This window comes from Physeter macrocephalus, unplaced genomic scaffold (genome assembly GCF_002837175.3).
Source record: "Physeter macrocephalus isolate SW-GA unplaced genomic scaffold, ASM283717v5 random_254, whole genome shotgun sequence".
In the NCBI taxonomy this organism is placed as follows: domain Eukaryota; kingdom Metazoa; phylum Chordata; class Mammalia; order Artiodactyla; family Physeteridae; genus Physeter; species Physeter macrocephalus.
This window is the reverse complement of record NW_021145540.1, coordinates 12,725-34,132: the sequence shown is the minus strand read 5'-3', so window position 1 is coordinate 34,132 and position 21,408 is coordinate 12,725. Positions and strand designations below refer to the sequence as shown.

The 21,408-nt window shown below is 51.9% G+C and overlaps 1 protein-coding gene across 1 annotated transcript in view; it reads right to left on the bottom strand.

Moving 5' to 3' along the window:
• The window catches only part of LOC102975554 (myomesin-2), a 62,091-nt gene extending 43,301 nt beyond the window's left edge, over positions 1-18,790 (bottom strand). The window contains exons 1-6 of the mRNA XM_028484853.2: positions 18,670-18,790; positions 12,602-12,720; positions 10,927-11,082; positions 7,142-7,304; positions 6,874-7,031; positions 5,680-5,772 (exon numbers count right to left, since the gene is read on the bottom strand). Of these exons, the coding sequence (XP_028340654.1) occupies positions 5,680-5,772; positions 6,874-7,031; positions 7,142-7,304; positions 10,927-11,082; positions 12,602-12,708 (677 nt within the window). The 5' untranslated portion in view covers positions 12,709-12,720; positions 18,670-18,790. The remainder of the gene's footprint in view (positions 1-5,679; positions 5,773-6,873; positions 7,032-7,141; positions 7,305-10,926; positions 11,083-12,601; positions 12,721-18,669) is intronic.
• Positions 18,791-21,408: the final 2,618 nt, after the last annotated feature.

Here is a 21,408-nt window from a genome sequence, read left to right as displayed (position 1 = left end):
AAAAAAAAAAAAAAAGAAGCTGGGTGAACAAGGTCCACAAAACTCTGAACTCTGCAGCTTTCTGGCCCTTCTGCCATCTCTCCAAGCATGGGCATCACAGGCATAGTGACAAAAACACAGAAAGAGTTTACTCAGGCCTCATGTTTAGATGCTTTAAGCATCCAGTGACCCAGAGACAAGCCCGTTCTTTGGAAGTCCTTCGTTATTTTATTGTATTTTCTATTCCACTTGGAGCTGAAAATAGTTTCTTTGAACAAAAAATACACAGTGTCTGCAAGAAACGAGAGAGAACATTTCAGGGACCCACGCTGCCTGGGAAGAACCCCGTCCCTGCCCCGACGAGGTTCTAATCCAGTCCCACGGCGCCCGGCGGTGCCATCTGGCCTCCCGTAACTGCCGTTGCTCGAGGGAGACAGAGCCGCTACCGCAGATGTTCAAACCAGTGCCTTACGTTCAGGCTCACCTTGGAGGGATACAGGCCAACCTCAAGGCCCCTCAACAAAGCTGCAGTTCAGAGTAAGAGTGACGGTACAACACGTAAAAATCCTGTAACCATAACACGGACACTTTCCCCAACACCGGGCATTAACGTTCTCTGCTGATCCACACACACGATGCGTGCACACACACACACACACACACACACACACCCGCAACAAACAGGCCACAGCAGCTACCTCTGGGAACACGGCTAGGGCTGGGGGTCTAGGGACGAGTGGAGAATTTCTTCTCTTCCATAACCTTAGGCATCGCTTGGATTTTTTTTAACCTTGCCCTTGGGTTATTTCTTCTAAACAATGAAACCACTGTATTTTCATAAACGCATTCTTCAAACAGGGAGTATTCTTCTGGGATTAGCCCTACACCTCGCTCTACAATGACCCCTCCCCACTAGCGGGACGCACCCTCCCCGCAGCCCGGAGGGCTGGGCCGCCCGCGGGCATGCGCTGGGGAGTCGGGAGCCAGAACAATGCGGGGGGGTGGGGCGGGGGGAGGCAGAGGCTCCTGTACAGACTGCCGCACCAAATCCCCTGACCCCGAGGCTGCGACGGAACCTGACTGTGACGCAGACTCAGAAGTAGGAGCCGTAAGGCAAAAGCAGACACCCCACCCAGCGCCGAGAGACGGCTCAGCCCAGCACAGGACGCGGCCCTCCCCCCGCTGGACCTGAGCCAAGACCTTCCCCGGGCCCAGCTGGTCAGCGCCCCTACCCACTGCTGAGTGAGAAGGTTACCGGTGCCTGAACCACATCAAGTGCTCGAGAAGACCGTGTACAGACGTCACTCAGAGTGTGTCCGTCAGTCACCATGAACCTGTTTCCATCTTCTTCAATCCCTCCCTCAAAAGCCTCTCTGGACGTTACTTAGTATCGGTAGTCTCCAAACTGTGTCCCACAGATTTCAAACCAAATCTCCCAAATGTGCTACCAATTTCTTCTTCAGTATGAATTTCAGCAGGTTTTAAAACAACAGTAGAAACACGCCCTTGACACACCACGTAGAGGCCACCCACTGAAGCCCAGACACAGCTCGCGCTGCGCTTGACTTGTTTGTGCCCTGACGGCCCTCAGGCAGCGCTGCTCACACCTTCCCTGCTGAACTGAATTACATTCTGAGATTTCAAGGTCAAACTTAATGTTCCCATTTGCGACTACCAATCGCTGTGAATCGGGGCTTTTCTTCAATGTTGTACAATCAGAATAAAATCCGGGGCAAAATTATGTTTGCTGAGACTATTACAAGACTGCAGTCATCAGCTACAAGTTCTGATTTCAGATCTGTGCCCTCACCAGGCCAGCCTGATAAGTCTCATCTACTGACTTTTTAACAAATAAACAGTATGTATTTGAAACTTCTCAAATACGTTTTGTGAATACCTACGCTTTACTTGGGGGGCACTGACGATTAGATAAAACAATGCACTTGAAAATACTTTGCAACTGTATAGCCCTGTGTGAACTGGGTATATTATTAATTGAAATGTATTAGCTGAATTCTTGGACTGAAGTTCAAAAAAGGTTCCCTTTCCCGCCCCGGAGAAGGTCCTCTCCTTTGCGTTTACATTCCAGTGAAACAGCACAGATTTCTAAGCGTTTTGAGAACGGCAGTGAATTGCTCTCCATCGTTTCTTAGCTGAGAACAGCTGGAGGGACCCAAGAAGGAGGCTTGAGACGCGAAGAAGGGGCAGGAGGGGCCCCGGGCACCAAGCCCACCCGGACAGCAGCGTCTCCCGCCGGAGTCTGAGCTGCTCCTCAGTTGACTCACAGAATTAGGACCGCGGAGGCAGACGTACCTAACGCTCTAGCGCTAAGAGCCGGTCAAGTAACCAGTTAGCACTTGGTGCTTAGCAGGAGGGACCAGGCTGGGGAAAAGGTGCCTTGGAGGCAGGATCTTGGTGCACCAAACACGTGCACACCTGCTCACGCGCACCTATCCAGAAGAGAGGCTCCACGGGGTCATCTGATTTGTAAAGAAGCCCATGCCCCCTAAAAATATCCAGACCCACTGATTTACCGCAACAGACCCCAGGCAGGGCGCACCGGGCCGAGGGAGTGTGCAGGCGAGAGTTAGAACTCCTGGTTATGCTTACTTTTGTCTCGTTCTTTTGGCACATCTCTTTTGTAAATGTTTTACATTCTATAAAATACAGTAGAACATATATGGATTATAAGTAAACACACGTGCGTGTATTGAGGGAGGGCTCATATATATTTGTTGGCTGCTCTTGCAGGGGGTGGGCTGCAGGAAGCATGGAGCCTGGGGGCACCTGACAGAGGGCACAGCAAGGGACCGGGCAGGCAGGACTTTGCAGATTCGGAGGAGACTGTGCCCAACTTAAAATTCTGTTCACAGGTCACTTGGAGACCCACATGCCTGACCACAGCCCAGGGGCCCCCAATCTTCCTCTCCTTCCCGAGGCCACACTAGGAGAAGCACTTTGCCAGCCCACAGAGTCTATTTCGAGCCTCTACTTCATGCTGTCAGAAATTGCAAGCGAGTGATCAAGGGGCAAAAGCGTTTATTTTCTGTTTGGACCTCAGCCCAGAATAGACAGAGGTGGTATCCTTTGGTCTCAATTTTTACAAACTTCCATGGGGCACTTTTGCAGCCCAAAGTCTCAATCTGAAGCACTCCCAAAACCACTCCAGGGGAGAAACTAATAATACTTCATCTCCTTTAAAGAGGGGCGGGCGAACGTTTAAGTGGCACGTGAATTTCTCTTGTGTAGTCAGGCCCCACGTACTCAAACTCTAAGCGGTGTTGACACGGGATTTACAATTTAATTCAAAGTAGAATTTGAATATCAAAGTCTAAAAATAAAGTGCAAGAAGAGATTAGCCCTGGAGTCGCCCTGCGAGGAGTAGGGAGCACGGAGAGGTGAGGTTAGAATAAAACACAAGATAGGATGTTCTAAACACCTTTATAAAAACACGAGAGCAGCATGAAAATTCTTTGAAGAAATAGAACTCACCCTATGAGTCCCAAGAGAAAATCTTATGAGCATATAAAATCGTATCAATTACAGCTTAAATTCAAACAGTACCAAAGGGAACTAAGCTTTCTTTTCGGCACTTCAAGAATTCGGCGACAGTGGCCAAAGAATATTCATAGGAATACATGTCACTCTTGTAACAGAAAGAAGAGCTCATTCTCCAGCCAGTGGAGCAAAGGGGCCAGCATATTCCTCACCACTTAGCCGGCCACAGATCAGATGATGGTAACTCAGCAGTTTGGAATGAACAGCTGAGGTCAGCTGTAATTTGTGGGCTTTCCCCTGGCTCTTCTTCTGAAGACTACCTACATTTCATCTGTTAAGAACGTCCCAATGTGGGTAAGAATACTGAGAGAAAAGTTCGTCTCAGGAATTTCCTTGTCCCAAATTCCTTCACTCTTTGCAAGCTGAGGCAAACTCCAAGTAATATATCTGAGGACACCTGGATATACTGGGGCCTCACTGATTTAGTTCACCTGGTTCAAAGCTTCTCTTATTCCCAGTACAAATTGAAAAGTTGCCAACATGGTGTGAACAGGACTTTTTCATACTCGAGAAAGGGAATTCGTTTCTCTTTTCAAAACGATGACTAAAATTCAGCTTGAAAACAACCAGTTGCTAGGGCACCCCAGGTTAGAAAAGAGTCACACACACCCCCCCACCAAATAAAAATACTCTTCAAAATGAAGGAAAGTTTCTCTTTCTAGATAGTATGGCTTACTGCCTGTGGAAATTTTGGAAATTGAAGGAAAGTAGGATGCCTAGACCCCGCCCACTCCCAGCCTTCCGCACCCCAGCTGACGCCGGAGCCCCCAACCCTGGGGCTGACGGCGACCCCTCTTTTTCACTGACACCCACATCCAATCCATCAGCAAATCTAACTTCGAAGTTGGTCCCCGCCGGCTCCACCTCGTCCACGGTGGTCCAAGCCCCACCATCTTTCTTGAATTTCCGCCGAGCTGTCCAAGTCTGCCCTACTATCCGTTCGCAGTCGGTGACACTTTGGAAACGTAAGTCAGACCTTTCACTTCCCCTTTGCCCCCAGTAACAGCCTTGTGACGGTGACAGGGTCCGGGGTGACCTTCACGGCTCTGGTGACATCTCTACCCTTCTGTCCTGAGACTGCCACCAACTGCTGCGGCCCTGGTGTACTGATGCTCCTCCTTGAAGCCTCCGCCCCACGCCTCTGTCCCCTCCTCCATCCCCTTAGACGTCTTCTCCTCTAAGGCCTGCCTGGCCCCCCTTTAACCCCACACCCGCCCCAGCCCCAGGCCATATGCCCCGACCCCTGCACCCAGCATCATCACCCTGATCTACTGTATGATTCCCTTTCTATTACACTTGAGGTTTTTGGTCGCTTTAACACAAGCTCCTAGACTGTGTGGGGCACATAGTAGGTTCTCAATAAACAGTGCCAGTGGGGCCCATGGGGCCAGGGCCTCCAGCTTCTCTAAACAAATTTACCTAGAGAAAGAAGGTTATGACTCGGCACAAATTTTCACCTTAACTGTAACCTGTTAGCCTCTGTCCTAATTAATCCGCATAATGTTATGATCTTTTTGTAAAAGGTAAAAGCTGTGTATACAGAAAAGCAGGGAGTAAATGAACAGCGGAATCTCACTTTTGTTAAAAAATAAAATCTAAGTGTGCTTGTACGGTTCTACACGTGTGTTGTGTAAGGGAAACAGCAGTGCTGTAAGTACACCAAGATACCGACCCTGAACGTTGGAAATACGGATGAACGTTACCTTCTTTTAGTTATATCTGTATTTACTGCATGTTTTCAATTTGCCATGAGAAGAAAATAAAGGTCATATTTCCTTGAAGAGTTGAGCTTAGGAACTGTTGCCCAAACCTGCAGGAGATGCAGCCCGGCTGCTGAGCAGGTGTGAGGGTGTCTGTGCGTTTCCCCGTGGCCCTCACACCTGGCACTGCCGTCCTTCCTTAGGCCGTTTTCTCCTTTCGTTCCCAGAACAGGAGCCCCGCAGAACCAACCACTGAATCCACATCCCTCTGGCCTGACCCCAAGGAAACAAAGGGAAGCCTCTACCACCAATATTTAACTCAGAAACACCAGGAACGTCACGCGGAATTCAGATGTGGTGTGAGCTGATCTCCGCTTCTGTGTTTGGGAGGTTGATCACCTGGGCAGGTGCGGGGGCACGGCTGTGCCCGCCAAGCCCTTACCTGTTGATCTCCAGCGTGTGCACCCCGTACTTGCTCTCAATCCTGTACTTTCCCGGCTCCCCTGCCTGGCAGATCAAGCTGCCGTCTTTATACCTGAAAGAGGGAAACACTTGTCTGAGCGTAAAGGCCGACTGGCTGTTTTGCACGTGTCCCCACCTTCCTATTTCCCGCGCACACACACACACACGGCACATGTTCCGCTCTGCTTCTGCCTGATTCACCACTCAGATCATAGGCGGTGGCCAGAACGGGAGCAGCTACGGGAAAGGCCCAGAGCCCTCTCTTGGCTGTTTAAGGGGAGGTGGCTCTTGCAGGACTCAGGCCACCTGGGCAACGCTCAACCTGCATGGGACAGAGCATGGGCCAAAGGTCCCCTGGAACTAGTTAGGAACTCTGGATACATCATTCCAAGGAAAAAACGTAACCAGTGTCGGTTAGGCCCTGGTCCAGCCTCCGGAGGGAGGCCGCAGTGTAGCCGGAGCGCACGTGGAGAGACCCAACTGCTCTGGACCCTGCCTGGAGGAGGCTGGCCTCAGTGTCCCCCCAGGACAGCAGGGCCACGGCTCCCCCTAGGGCAAGGGTGGCGGCTCTCAGCCTCCCCAGCCCGCCTCGTGAGCAGCCAGAGGGCGGAGCCACTACTTTCCTGCCCTGCAGGCTGAGAGCCCTAACCCAGGACGCACGTGAAAGCACGGTGCTGCGGCCAACGACAGACCCTGGGGCTCGGTACCAGCAAGTGGGAAAATAAAGGAATATACAAGTTAGTTTTGGCAACATTCGTTGAAACTAAAAGTGTCGGTGGGGCTTATTTAATTTCCAGCGTCACAAGGCCCGAGGAACCCTCTCACTGTGGTTCCAGAGCCTTGGAGTTTAGGGTCTCCACTTACATGAGTAAAAGCAGAGCTGCAGGTAAACACAGGTCATTTCCGGGAACCTGGTTTTCAATAAAAGTCCTCTGGAAAATCATCTGGGTCAATTGCACTAAAATGAAAACGCCTGCCTAGGATTTCCAGGGGCCCCTCCGTGTGTTTTCACGCGCGCATTTCCTGGTGAGTTTCAAGAGCATTGGTCCCTGGAGTAGGTGCCGCGCGCTCCCCGCAGGTGGATCTTCTCCATCCGCTCAGGTGAGTCAACAGCTGCAGATCCTTCAAAGGAAGAGCAGCCGGGCCTCCGCCCCTGGGAGGCGCCCCCACTCACCACTGCACCACGGGGGTTGGGAAGCCCTGCACGGTGAAGCACAGCTTGACAGACATCCGCTCCCAGATGGTGTGCGACCGGAGCTGCACCAGGATCTCGGGGGCTCTGCTCAGCTCTTCCTCAAGTGAGTGCCTCTCCCAGGCCAGCCTGTCGTCCACCTGCCCCGGGAAGCAGCGCGTCAGGGTGCCAGGGGCGCGAGGCTCCCGCCACCAGGCCCGCGAGCGTCGTGCTGACTACACGGCTGCACCCGGCACCCGCCCGCCCCTACCGCGTGCTGCAGGCCGTGTCTGTCCACGTGCTGCAGGGCGTATCTGTCCAGCTTGTCCCGGGCATGGGTGCGGGCCAGGTGCACGTCCTCCTCCAGCTGGGCCAGCTCGCTGAGGAAACGCTCCCGCTTGGCCTCCCCGTAGGAAGCCACCAGTGACTGGTACCTGCAGGAGCCAAGATGCCACAGTATTCTCGGGACATGTGCAAAGGGCCTGTGGTCACCGGGGGCCTGGGACCAGCCACGCGGTCCCCGGGGGCTTCCTAAGTGGGCTCGAGGAGAAGGTGGGAGAGAAGCTACTTCTGCTTCTTGGCAAGCTCTCCTCTGTGCAGCGACTCCCAGGACCCACTCGTTTTCCTCACAGGCTGCCGTTTCTGAGTGAATTTAAGACTGAAGTAAAGCCTCTGAACTAACAGATTCAAATTAAGAAATAAGTCTGTATTCTAGAAAAAGTAAAAGGATACAGTCAGCAGCTTCTTAATCTGTCGGGGCAGAGAAATGAGGGGCACCTCCCTTCGGGCCCGAGGGCCACCTCTGTGGGCTCCACAGGTTACATCCTGGCGCTGCCCGGCCCAGCGGTGCGTCCAGCCACCCTGTCACCCCTCCCCGGCCCCATCCCCTCCTTCACCACGGCGTTCCCGAGGCCCCAGCAGAGCCAGATGCTTGCCGTTCCCTGGGCTGCCCGGGAAGGGAAAACGGCAGCATCAAGTGTGCAGCCGGGGAGGCGGGGACCAGGTGGACGTGGCTTATAAAGGTGGGGTGTCAGACTGGAGGACTTTCTGCTCTGAGTGGCCCAGTGGTGTGGGGAAAGCCGTCCTAGAACCCGGGCAGCTCCCCCCCTCCCCGGCTTCTCCCGCCCCCACCCCCACCCCCGCAGCCCTGACCACCAGAGTCCACGCTTCTCCAGACACCGCGCAAATCGCAGGCCTGGTGTCAGGTGTCCGGGAAGTTGGAGATCGAACACAGAGTTTCAGGAAACTCTGCAGCTTCTCCAAGCAGAACCGTGGAGATATAGGAGCTATAATAAAAGCTAAACCCTGAGCGGGTGCTGACTCAGCCTCGTCTTCACTTCCGACCAGCGCAGCCCACCCCACACCCGCCTGCGTCCCCTCCCCGGATGCACCGCCACGATCTCCTCGCTGCTTAGAGGTCATCTCCACGCCCCTCCGGCCTTTCCCCACACCCTCTGCTCATGGTGATTCTCCACGGAGGAGAACAAGCGTCTAGGTTTTTAGGCACAGGTGCACACCCATCACATCACCCTAATCCCAAAGGCCCGGCTCCCCTTCACTCACGGAGCCCCACACACAGAAATGATCTTGTAGGCCCCTGTGGGAGAAACAGCGAGCGCCTCGCTAAGAGGGCTCGCCGGAACCCAGCCTTCTTGTCTGCAGTGAATCCCACTCAATGACAGCGTCAGCAAGGGCAAATCTCTATTCGTGCCGCAAACTGTCCTGATACGCTTAAAGGATCAGAAGTCCCACCTGGACCTCGTTTAAAATGTCCATGTGAATTGCACTTGTCAATAGCACCGCCAGCCCCGAATGTTTTACAATAAATATTAGAACTAGAATCGCTCCCCCGGGCCTGCCCAGCCCCAAATACTGTGATCTGGGACATTGAGAAGGCGCCCCTGCTAGTCTGTGATGGGGTGACTGTGACACTGCCCCCTTGTGTAGAATGATGTCACTCATCGTGCATTTGCCCTGAAGACAAGCCCCTCGGGCAGCTGCGTAACGCAGGGAGGCCCACTTCTCACAGGACAGCAGCAGAGGCATCAAAGGGGCATTTCTAATCCCCTGTGGAGATTTCCAGACCCTTCAGGGCACGCCGATGTCTCGCTGGTATTTATTTTACATGAAGACATAGCTTAACTCAAACTGATGAACCCATAACTTCATCTCTCTCCAAGGACCGATTTGTCCTGTAGGTTAAACTCATATCTGCCACAGGAGGTAAGGAATAAATACGTACTTTCAGTAACGCCTAAGGCCAGCAAGAGTAGTGAATTATCATAATAAGGACTGGAATTCTTCGAACTCCTCAAATCACCCTACACCGGGCTCCCTCCAATGGCAGGGACAGAGCAGGGGTTGCGATATGCGATAAAATCTCCATTAACTCGGGCCCAGCTCACCAAAACCTCCAATCACTTAGATTTACTTTTAAAGGAGGAAAGACCTAATTTCAATAAGACCTTTCACATGGGAGATATGCACGTGGGTTGCGAGAATAAAATACTGTGAGGGTCCTAAAATGCAGAATCCTAAAGCATGGGTGCTGGGCTCCGTGGAGAGCTGACACAGCCTTGACCTATATCCACTGCACCTACCCAGAGGGACTGACATTTACCCTGAGCTCCAGGGACACAGTAACCTTATAATCAGTCATCAAGAATCAAAATACATTCTTGAGTCAGATTTGCTATTTTGCAAGAGTAGCTTCATGTGTTTTAGGAAGACTTCCAACAGCCAGGATCGCCACAAAAGTCATTTTTGCTGAAACCACATCAATCATGGTAACCCACTCCCTGACTGTTCAAATTAACACGAGCTTACTTTCCCCACTTATTTCACCCCAGAAAACTGAGGAATAGGAACTTTATGGGATAAGATCACACCAAGGTATAACTGATTAAAATAAAATTATAAAGCTCCGGTCTTCTCACCAGCCAAAACCTTAAGCATAGTAGAACCCTTTCTGAAATAATCCAACACATAAAAATCCAGTTTGTTAAGGTACACATTCTGAAGTGATTCTTTTACAAAAGAAGTCTTCACTTGACAATAAAATTAATTTTCAGGGCAAAATTCCCATAAGGCATCTAAAAGATGATTCAAAATTTTTTTTAAATAAAGGCTAATCTTTTCAGCTGTACAATATTTTTACTACACAGATTCCTTAGTCATAGTGCAACTTTCAGACTGAAACACGTTGAGTCGAATCTCACTTTCCTTCCGGTTTTGAGTGTTTTAGCGATACAGAGAAAACTTTCTAGAAATAAGTAGGAGGAGAAGGTGAGGGGGGAAAAATAGGGCAGACACGAAATGAGGCATTCATGAGATGCTCACGTACTCTGTTCTGAAAAGATCCAAGTCAGTTGACCACCTGTTTCTCTGTGATCTGGAAATAATTTTAAGACCGACATTCTTAGTAACCCACCCCATTCCTGTGACATCTTCCCCATGAGCTGAGTCTGTAGAAATGTGAAGCATGAGGGTCTACAGAATCCCCTCCCTTCAGCTCTGTGTCCACACGGACACGTGGCTGGAATCCTGGCCCCTCTTCAGAAGATTCCACACTCAAGTCTCCAGCCTCACAGCTGTTCCTTAATCGCCGAAGAGGCTGGTGGTGGAAATTCGAAAACTCCAACTCAGACCTTTAGGTCCCGAGGCCTCCGCATGTGACCAGCGTGCTTTCCGGGGAAAGGGAGTGAATCTGGGGGGAGAGGACAGAGGCCTGAGGCCAAGCCAGCTGCAACGTGTGGACAGTGGCCACGGGTCCTCTGGACCGCAGGGGTCTCTTCTGCACGAAGATGCAGAAAATCCATCCCCGGTCGTTTCCTTGTCGGGATCAATCAAGACGATGACGGTGGAGAATAAGAATCGACTGAAAACGGTCGTGCGTGGCTTTCACAGCAGCAAGTGCTCCCTTCCCGGTTCACACACGTCCCCTTTCAGCTATGCCCCCCGCCTCATTCTCTGACTGCAGAGCCCCCGCCCAGGCCCCGGGGCAGCGCAGGGCCCCTGGGGCTGGCCTGGCGGCGGGCAGAGAGGACGGGGCGTTACCTGTGCCTCCTTTCCTGCTCGTCCTCTTCCAGCGCGGCCACCCTCCTGGCACACAACCTGCAGGTGGCCCCCCCCACTGCCGTCTGGCTGGACTCGCTCTGCGAGGACGACTTCTGAGTGACAGATTTCTGGGAAGACGTCTGGCTGGAAGCGCGCCTTGGCGAACATGGGAAAAATCACATGTGGTGGAGAAGTGTAAAAGTGCATCGCCACAAACAACATCACTCCCTTTCCACGCCCCCAAACCATCCTCGAAATGCAGGGCACCCACACCTGCACGTGCGGACACACACACATGCACATGCCTGCAGGCACACCTGTGTGTATGCGCTTACACACACACACACACACACACACATCCTTAAGTGTGGCCTCCAGCCCGTCTGCACGGGCCCATCCCCCACAGGGGCGCCCCCAGACTCAGCTGCCCACCACCCCTGCCCCTCCCTCAGGCCAGCCAGTGCCTTCCAGGCCCTTTTGGCCTGAGGCCATGATTATATATACACACATATATATATATATATATATATATATATATATATATATATATCTTAAGGGATCTGAAGCTCCCTGAGGCTGCTGGGAGGGGCAGAGAATGTTTGGCTTTGTTTGTTACCAGGGTGGCAGCTAACCACAAGGACCACAGGTGGTTCTAAATATAGGGGCTGGGGACGGGGACCTGAGGCCGGAGCCCGTGCCCGGTGTCCACCTCCTAAATTAACACCGCAGAAACGCGGGCGGCCAGGGCATGTGCCGCTGGCCCCTGCAGACGCAGAACCTCAGAATCTCACAGATGAGGCTGCGGCTTGACACCAGCCTATCAGGCAGTGAACAAAAAAATCTACCTTTTGCTACATTATTATTAACGTAGCAAAATTATCATTGAGATGGGCTTCCATCCGATCTTCACTTGGCCCCCATTAACTTCTGTCCCATCGACATTCTTTCCCATGGGTTTCCTTCTCATTGCCCTCGCTTTTTGGTGACCTTTTAGATTCTAGCTCTGGAAGGCATGTGAAGAAGAGTGAAGTCAAGGAGCAATTACTAAAGGTCCATGACTCATGAGCTAAACCAGGGGCTAAGAGCCAGTCTACCAGGACCTGCCGGGATCTACAGGATTTGCCGGGATCTCCCAGGATCTGCCAGGACCTGCCAAATCTGCCAGATCTTCTAGGGTCTCCCAGGATCTCCCAGGATCTGCCAGAACCTGCCAAAATCTGCCAGATCTTCTAGGGTCTCCCAGGATCTCCCAGGATCTGCCAGAACCTGCCAAAATCTGCCAGATCTTCTAGGGTCTCCCAGGATCTCCCAAGATCTGCCAGGATCTCCTAGGATCTACCAGGATCTGCCAGGTTCTCCCAAGATCTGCCAGGACCTGCCAGGATCTCCTAGGATCTACCAGGATCTTCCAGGACCTGCCAGGATCTACTAGGATCTGCCAGGACCTGCCACGATGCCATGCAGTGCCCCACACAAAGTTAGCTGTGCAGCCGGGTCAGCCACGTTCCCCGTCTGGCTCTGGACACGGGCATTGGGGAGCACGGCCCTCCCTACCTCCCCGGCTAAACCAGTTCATCTCCAGGCTTCAGGGGACTGGATAAAGCTTCTTGCCTTGAAAGCCAGACAAAGCTCGTAATCAAGGCTCGGCCTGCCCCATCAGTGAATTACAACTTACTTTTTCGCTGCATATTCATCCAGAAGGTACTTTGTTTGAATATTACGGTATGACTGGTCAAAGTGTTTGTGTCTCTTCTGGTAGAAGGGCACGGCAACAAGTGACATCTTTGTGGACACCTAGGAAAAAGAGTAACAAATAGAGCAGAGGTCCTGGAATTTCTAAAGTAATCAGGGTCCTTCAATTCACACTAACCTTTTAGGTTGTTCCAGAGAGGAAAATCAACTCCAATTAACACAAAACCCTTGTGGGGGAAGAGAATATAAGAAAGAGTCTCTAAGAGGAAATAATCTAGACACCTATTAAGTTCCCTGGGACCTGACTTCATTTCTTGTTTGCTTCCATAAAAATTAGAAGATTGAGCCACACATTTCACTTAATTGTAAACTCACCCAATGTCTATAAACTGCCTAGTTTGTTCAAGGCAACGTGAAAAGCAATGTGAGCGATAAGGATAAAAATAATTAAAGCACAGGTCAGAGAAGTAAACAACACTTAGACTACAAGAGAGGAGGAGATAAGAGCAAAGGAGACACAAAATGTGCTGGGAAGTAACGGGGAGCACGTGGCCCAGGGCCACGGCAGCCAGAGGCCCTGAAGCAGGTGACATTTGAGAAGAGCCCAATGGACTGGGGAGGTGATGGGTGGAGGTGGGGCAGGCAGAGGACATCCCAGGGCAAAGTGGGAAGCAGGAAAACACGGGGGCTCAGGATCTCGGGAAAAGCAGACAGGAAACGTCGCTCCAGAAAGCATGCAGCCGCATGGAGGTTTTGGCATCCGCGCAGGAGGTGAAGACTCTCCTGCTCTGAAGGGGGGTTTGAGAACAGAACGGTCTCCAGGAAGCCTTCCAGACCCAGTCCCCTAAAATCCCATCTCACTGGCTATTTGTCGGCTTGCTTGGTTGGGAGGGGCAGGCCTGGGGGCTAAGCCCAGCTCCAAAGTCTGGGGGATGCGGGGAAGTGAGTGCTCTTTGGCTAAATTCTCCCCAGACAAGAAGTGTTCGAGACCCACCCTGAAGCAAGGATGTGGGGATGTGAAGCAGCGCAGGTATTAGACGGCCGTTTGCTGCACGTGTTCACCCAGATAAGTAAAATGCCAACTTACCCGGCTGCTTGACTCTCTCTACAAAGGGACGCAGACAAGGTCCCTAAACCCCTGTGATTATTAACCTCCCAAATAAAGGGGCACAAGAACTCCTCCAGACCCGAGCTCCATTTTTGTCATCTGTGTTGAAATTGGAAAAATCTGCCCCAATTTAAAGAAGGATCCTTGGGAGGCCTCACAGCACAGCCCCAGGGGACACGGGGGTGGAAACGGGCAGAAGACGCCAGGTCCTGTCCCGAGACGGGCCCTCACCCTCATCCCTCATGGCAGCGTACACCTCTAAGCAAATGTTAGAAAACCTTACAGGCACAGAATTTGCTCCAGGTCTATGTCTCAGGATCCGTTCCCTTTAGACTGTGATTTCCTAGAATCACAGAATTATAGAGCTTGGAAAGATCCTTGGGGGTTATCCAAACCCCTATTCTATGGGGGAGGACGAGTGGAGCAGGGGACCCGACAGCCGGAGAGGAGAAGTGATTTCCCTAAAAACATACAAAAAGTGCCTGCCCATCCAGAGGCCACCAGACTTCTCTTCTGAGGTCTTCTATTCTTTTCCACACTAACTCATCTCAAAATTCCCTCCTAAAAACCAGCTAGTCAACCAACTACCACGTCTCCATTGAGGGTCCAGCGTGTGTCTTGTGGCTGGCATACATTTGACTATAAATATATAATAGAATGTTGCACCTAAAAGAACCCAATAAAAACATACCGCCTCCATCCCACCCCCGTTTTGAAAGAGGTACCATAACGCTGAGGTCAAGTGCACAGGTTTTGACACCTGACAGGCCTAGGATCGACTTCCCACTCCAGCACTACTGTGAAGTGACCTCGGGCTGAGCTACCATTTCTCTATCTTGGACGTTCTACTGAATCTGCACGGCGCTGGCACCGTGCTTGGGAGGGAGGTTGCTTTTCACAACCAAAACTGGGAACCGCCCCTAGCACACTATTGTTGTTTGTTGTGGTTAAGTTGAATTCTGCAGGTAGGACAGGGTGTCTGAAAACAGGCACTTATCACTTTAATATTTGCACAATATCCTCGACTGCGTCTCTGGGATTTCCCAATGAGTTACTCAGGGTGAATCTTCAAGGAAAGCTTCCGCCCATAAGGTACACACTCCGGTGCTGGGGACAGGTCACTGGATTGATGTGTTGGGGCACACGGGTCACCACTTGGAGCCAGTTTCACCTAGACGCCTTCTCCCATCACCCCTGCGCTCATGGAGGAAAAGTCAGCTACAGCCGGAAAACCCAGAACAGCCCCTGCACCTGCTGTTGCACCAGTGGTCCTGTCCCGTCACAAGATTTACTTACATCTGTGCGGAGTGACCCTTCAGATCCGGTTGTGTTTCTTGGCAGAGAAAAGAGTCCAAACATGGCCTAGGTGACCGGAGAGGATAAGCTATCTCGACATGTTTAGAGTGTGGCAGCTAGCACCCTCAGAGCCCCCCCTTGGTGGGACCCTGCTTCTGTTCACAGCCAGCGACCTGCGGGCTCCGAGTGCAGTCAGCACCCGGCGTGTCCTGGGCTGACGTGACGCCAGCTCGTGCGGCCGGCGGGTCCCCACGCCTCCTGCCAGGAGCAGGCACTTCGCGGCAATTGGCGGCAGGGCCGGAGTCAAGTGCACGTGGGTCCGTGCTCTCGCTCTGACCGTGGACTTGCTGGAGGTACGACCCCCAGACACCATGGGACCGCGGCGGTACCCAGGGCTCAGCCCACGTGATTCTCTGCTAGCTGACCCACCCGCACTTGGAGCACCTGCCCTGCGCCGCGCCGGCCGAGCCTGGACCGGGGGCCATTGCACTTCAAGGACAGAGACATCTTAGGGACGCCTGCTCCAGGGAAGGCAGCAAACTCCCACCTCCTGTGCATGGGACCCCCTGCCCACGCTCACTGACTTTATGGGCCTCAAGCCCAGCCCAGGTGCACAGGAAGGGCCACCACACAGCCCAAGCCCACGCCAGGCCACCCATCTGGGCTCTGCTCAGTGGACCTCAAATTCCAGAACCTGGGGACTTCCCTGGTGGCACAGTGGTTAAAAGTCCGCCTGCCGATGCAGGGGACACGGGTTCGAGCCCTGGTCCGGGAAGATCCCACATGCCGCGGGGCAACTAAGCCCGTGAGCCACAACTACTGAGCCTGTGTGCCACAACTACTGAGCCCACACGCCTAGAGCCCGTGCTCCACAACAAGAGAAGCCACCGCAGTGAGAAGCCCACGCACCACAACAAAGAGTAGCCCCTGCTTGCCGCAACTAGAGAAAGCCCGCGTGCAGTAAGGAAGACCCAACGCAGCCAAAAATAAATAAATAAAATTAAAAAAAAAAAATTCCAGAACCTGCCCGGGTGTCCCTGTCCCCACTGGGGGCCAGCAAACAGGGGTGAGGACGCCTCGTGGAAGCGAGTTCCCTGCAGGCTCAGCATGGGCTCCGAGCCCCTTCAGCCTGGGGCCGTGAGGGGCGTGGCCAGCTGTGCTAGGGGGACCCCACCGAGAGGAGGGCGTGGCGGGCGGTGTGCACAGAGCTCTCTCCACTTTCTCCTCTTTAGGGAAACGACCCCCAGCTGACGCCTCAAAAGACAGCGAAGACAGCGGCCCCCAGCGCAGTTCTGGGGGGTGAGTCCCGCATGCAGGGGGCGTCGGGGGCTGGATTCCAGCGCTGACCCTGCCTCCCACCCAGCTCTCGGGTCTCAGTTCGTTTCGCTGAGAACAGAGGGGCCAGAGGAGGAAGCAGGGACATTCCTTCAAGCGCCAGCAGCGCCCGGATCTGTGGCCAAGTTTAAAACCACCGGAGGCAACACGCTCCGCCCACTGACCGCCCTCAAATACCAAAGAAGCAGAGTCGACCTTGGTCAGACACACAGGTTCTGGTGTTTCCAGCAATCGTGAGTGAATTTACACAACTTGAGATGCATCACCTTATTCTGTCCTGGTTCGAATCTCGACCTTTCCTACGAGGAAACTGCTTCAGGTGATGAAACTAACCCTCAGGTCACTGGCTCCCGGTGACGGAGCCAAACTTCCGTCCCTGCGTCTGACTCTGCAGCCGCCTGCTTCTCACCCACCATCGCTCCTGACGCGTTTGGGAATCATGACACTGAAATGAAACGCGAGCCTGTCCTCAAGCACAGGGGGCTGTGCGTCCGTGACAGGCTCCGTCCCGATCCCTTCCTGCGAGGACTACTTGGAACCGATCTCTCATGTCACCAAGAAGGGTTTTAATCTGTGAAAACGTTTCAGTGAAAACACATTTACTTCCATTTAATAAAAGAAATTGTTGTTTGTGCAGCTAAAGTTGTTGAAGTCCACGAACACACCAAGTTAAAGCTCTTCTAGAGAAAGAGAAAGGGTACAGTTGGTGCACAGCCCCAAGGAACTATGCCCTCACTTCCCAAGACGGGTTCCATTCACAGCAGGAGCTACTTTCCCCAAGGTTTTTCCAAACTACTCGGCTCCAAAAGTAAATATAACTGAGCACAGCATAACTCTTAAAATCCTCACATCCAACGTGGCCTGACCTCTAATGTCTGTCAGCCAGCTTCCCAGTGTCCCCCAAAGAGCCTCTCAGCCCCAGGACTGAATGTCTTAGCAGGTTGCTCAGCTACCTCTCTCCCTGAAGCTCCAGAGTTCTTCCAGGGAGCCTGATCCATCCGGCCCCATCGCTTAAGCAGGATCAAATTAGATGGAGAAACAAGATAATGCGCTGCTTCCTGGACAGGAGCTTTCCGTCAACCCAGCGACTGGCCACATTTTTCATAAATTGTGAGAATTAAAAACAAATCGATGGTTACACAAATATTTCATCCCATAAACTTCACCCACAGGTTCTCCTTGTTTTCCTGAAGCACAGGCACATGGGCGAAGGTCCCTAATTCAGAGTTAGCTGCATGCAAACTCGCTGCACATAGAACCCAGACTCAGTCTAGTAAACAGCTACTCCAAATGGTCTTTGCTGCGCGTGCTCTTCGACCCCTGTTTTACTTCTGCTCAGTGAGGAAGGACCTTGAGACCAGGAGGTGGGGAGAGCTAAGCATTTCCAAGCACTGAGACCCCACGTTCCTGCCTCACTGCCCCTCCCGGGCCTTCTGGGTGCAGGCATCCAACTCCACTGCCTTTCTCTGGGGCAGCGTTTCAAGAGCATGACCAGAGGAAGCTCAGGCTCTCTTAGGGGAACCGAGCCTGAAAATCCTGCAGGATCATAATGCATCAAAAAGCACAAAGGAGGGCTTCCCTGGGGGCGCAGTGGTTGACAGTCCGCCTGCCGATGCAGGGGACGCGGGTTCGCGCCCCGGACCGGGAAGATCCCACGTGCCGCGGAGCGGCTGGGCCCGTGAGCCGTGGCCGCCGAGCCTGCGCGTCCGGAGCCTGTGCTCCGCAACGGGAGAGGCCACGGCAGTGAGAGGCCCGCGTACCGCAAAAAAAAAAAAAAAAAAGAAAAGCACAAAGGAGAAAAGCATCATTGTGAGGTGAGAACTTAGAAACAGTGACCAGAAGTACTGTTTTTGTCCCCTCCCCTAGATGCTACAGTCCAGGTCTGAGCTGAATGGCCCTGCTTTCTTTCTGTTTCTCTTAAGAAAATATCCAATTGTATTTCACACCATTTCAAACCTGCCCTCTCCTGACAGAGGCTCTCATTTCTGTGACTCGTGAAAATTGCAGACATCCATCAACCAACTCAGGGACCCAAAGGAGATGCTGCAAAAACCAGGGTTAAAGTGCAAGGGCTGGGGAGGGGCTCAGAACCTCCTAACAACACAGAAAATATTCAAATCCAGTCAAAGAAACACAGACCTTGGCTCTAATTACTGGCTGACTTTTTCTGCATGGAGTGGAGTTCATTGGTTCCCATGGCTTCACCCTGACACCCTCTGCTTAGGAAATCTGAGTGCAGCCAGCTTCTACACGCTATCCTTCCTTCCTCCAAAGCCTCACATCAGAAAAGGAAAGAAGCGGAGGAAACTTACCCAGAGAGAAAGGAAGGTGGCGAAGAGGAGAGAGCGTCTGCCTCACGGGCTCACCAGGCTGCAGGCTCCGGAGGGAAGCAAAGCACGTCTCCCTCCAAATGTCCAGCCTCCCTCCCATTTATGGCTGAGGAGATGCTATTTATAGACCCTTGGGAAGCCTGGCCCCTCGCTGATACCTGCATCATAAATCATCAGCCTGCTCTCAGGAGGGAAAAAGTTTAATTCGAGGTGGAAAAATCGAAAAGTGAAAAGCATCCTTCCTGACTCACAAAGTGCATTTCTCACGCCCAGGAAACTGAGGGAGCAGCTACTGACCTAGAAAAAGAGGGCAAGGCCCTGACAGCCCACCCCAGCCCACCCTCCCCAGACTCAGCTGCACTCCGAACATAAATTTGCAGACTTATTTTTAATGCTTTGGGGCTAAAGTTTCCCTGGTACATAAACGGACACTCGCAGGTGAGTCTCTAACACAGACTTGACTGCAATTAGCATTTTCACCATTTTGACACCAAACCCCGAGATTGCTGTTAGCCGTGGATGGAGGGAAGGTGGCCTCTGTGTGTGTGTGGGGGGGGGGGGTGTTTAGTTGGGTTTTTTAAAATTTATTTCAAAGATGACTCAAGCTCTGACTTGGTTTCATCCTGGGGTTAATTTAGCCAGAACTTCTACCTAAAAGGGGACCCATGCCTAGTCGGCAAGTTGCGTCTTATTTATAGTTATTACCGCCGGCGTGCGTGGCATCTAACCCGCCCAGATGAATGCAGGGTGCAGCATGTGTCCAAGTATAAATAACACACGACTGGCACGATTGATCTGGGCTGTCACAGGGAGCCTATCGCCGAGAGGCGGGCCGAGTCGGGGTGCCCCGCCTCAGAGGCCAGAGCTGACCGCAGCCATGCCCCAGGCTCAGCTGCAGTGGGGCTGTTTCCCCGCTGGCACAATGTGTGTGAGAACAACCGGCTTTTAAGTCTGTTGCCAAAATTAGTGAGAATAATATATAGGAAGTGCCTGAGAGTCCAAAAAACTCCCTGTTCCCGCATCTGGTTTATCAGGAATGTAGCCAAAGACCAGCAGCACGGGTCAATGGATGAGCGAGATAAATACCACAAAGGCACGCAAGACACGGAAGCAACCCCAGTGCCCACTGACAGATGAATGGATAGAGAGGACGTGGTACATACATACGATGGAATATTACTCAGCCATGAAAAAGAATGAAATCATGTCATTTGCAGCAATGTGGATGCACCTAGAGATGATCATACTAAGTAAAGTAAGTCAGACAGAGAAAGACAAATATCATATGATATCGCTTATAGGTGGAATCTAAAAAAGTAGTACAAATGAATCTATATATAAAACAGAAACAGACTCAAAGACATAGAAAACAAACTTATGGTTACCAAAGGGAAAGCGGGGGGGGGGATAAATTAGGAGTTTGGGATTAACATATACGTGCTACTATATATAAAATAGGTAACAAACAAGGACCTACTGTACAGCACAGGGAACTGTATTCAATATCTTGTAATAACCTATTGATATAGTGGAAAATAATCTGGAAAAGAAATAGATATTGATATATATGCATAACTGAGTCACTCTGCTGTACACTTGAAACTAACACAATCTTGTAAATCAACTACACTTCAATAAGAAAACAAGACATCACAAAGGCATAGAGTAAAAGCTGTTTACTTCACCATCTAAGCATCCTTGCATCCTCTCCATCCAGCCATTCACTCTCCTCCCTAAACACTGCCATCTATGTTCCGAACGTGGGCTGAACCTGCAAGCAGACCGGAGCCAAAGAGAGGAAACCCAGAGGATGTGGTCAGAGGTGCGAGTTACAGCCAGCCTCCCCGGCTTCCCAACCACAGGGAGCCCTTTTTTACTGAAGCCACTTGGCATTGGGTTTCCATCACGTGCGACCTGAAGAATCCTGACTAATGCAAAGAAAAACGTCAGCGATTTTACTTCTACAAATTCAGCTAAAATTGGCAATAAGAGGGAGGAAAAAAATGATATCAAGGAGAAATGTCAGAGGACATAAAAAAGGAGACGGAAAGCTAAAACGTGGCATCAGAAACGTTCTGAATCATGGAAACCTCGGGGTCACATGGATTACGGGGCAAAGTTAAGTCCTAAGGATTTCATGAAATTATAGCACAGGGGCCAAAAGAGATGCTCAATGCAGAAAAATCTATTTGAATACTTGGAAAAAGTAAAATCATTCTAAGATATTTTGTTAACTTCCATACGTTCTGTCTCAGAAAGCACCAAAAGAAATGGTCTAACGCAGTTTCGAAAACGTCTATCCAACTGGCTGGATATTCGTAACTATTTTACGTTACAAAGATTGAAGGCCCATCAAAAAGAAGCTTCCAGGCTTTGGCGAGAGCGCTAGGCACGGCACCAATCACGGTGGAAACGGCGCTGCTGGCTGTCTGGAACGTGTGTTGCTGCAGTGGCCCGTCCTGAGCCTCTAAGCTGGACACATGCACTGCCCAGCTCACCAGCCCTGCTCAGCCATCTTCCCAGCAGATGCCACCTGACAGGCCCCACAGAGGAGGGGGCAATGCCCATCACAACTCCCCCATGAATTTCACTCCCTTCAGATTGCTGGCCTGCCTGCATGGGGGCTTAAGCCTGTCCCCCCAACCTTGCCCCCTGGACCCTGCCCCCCGGACCCTGCCCCCTGGACCCTGCCCGCCTTGGACCCTGACCCCCTGGACCCTG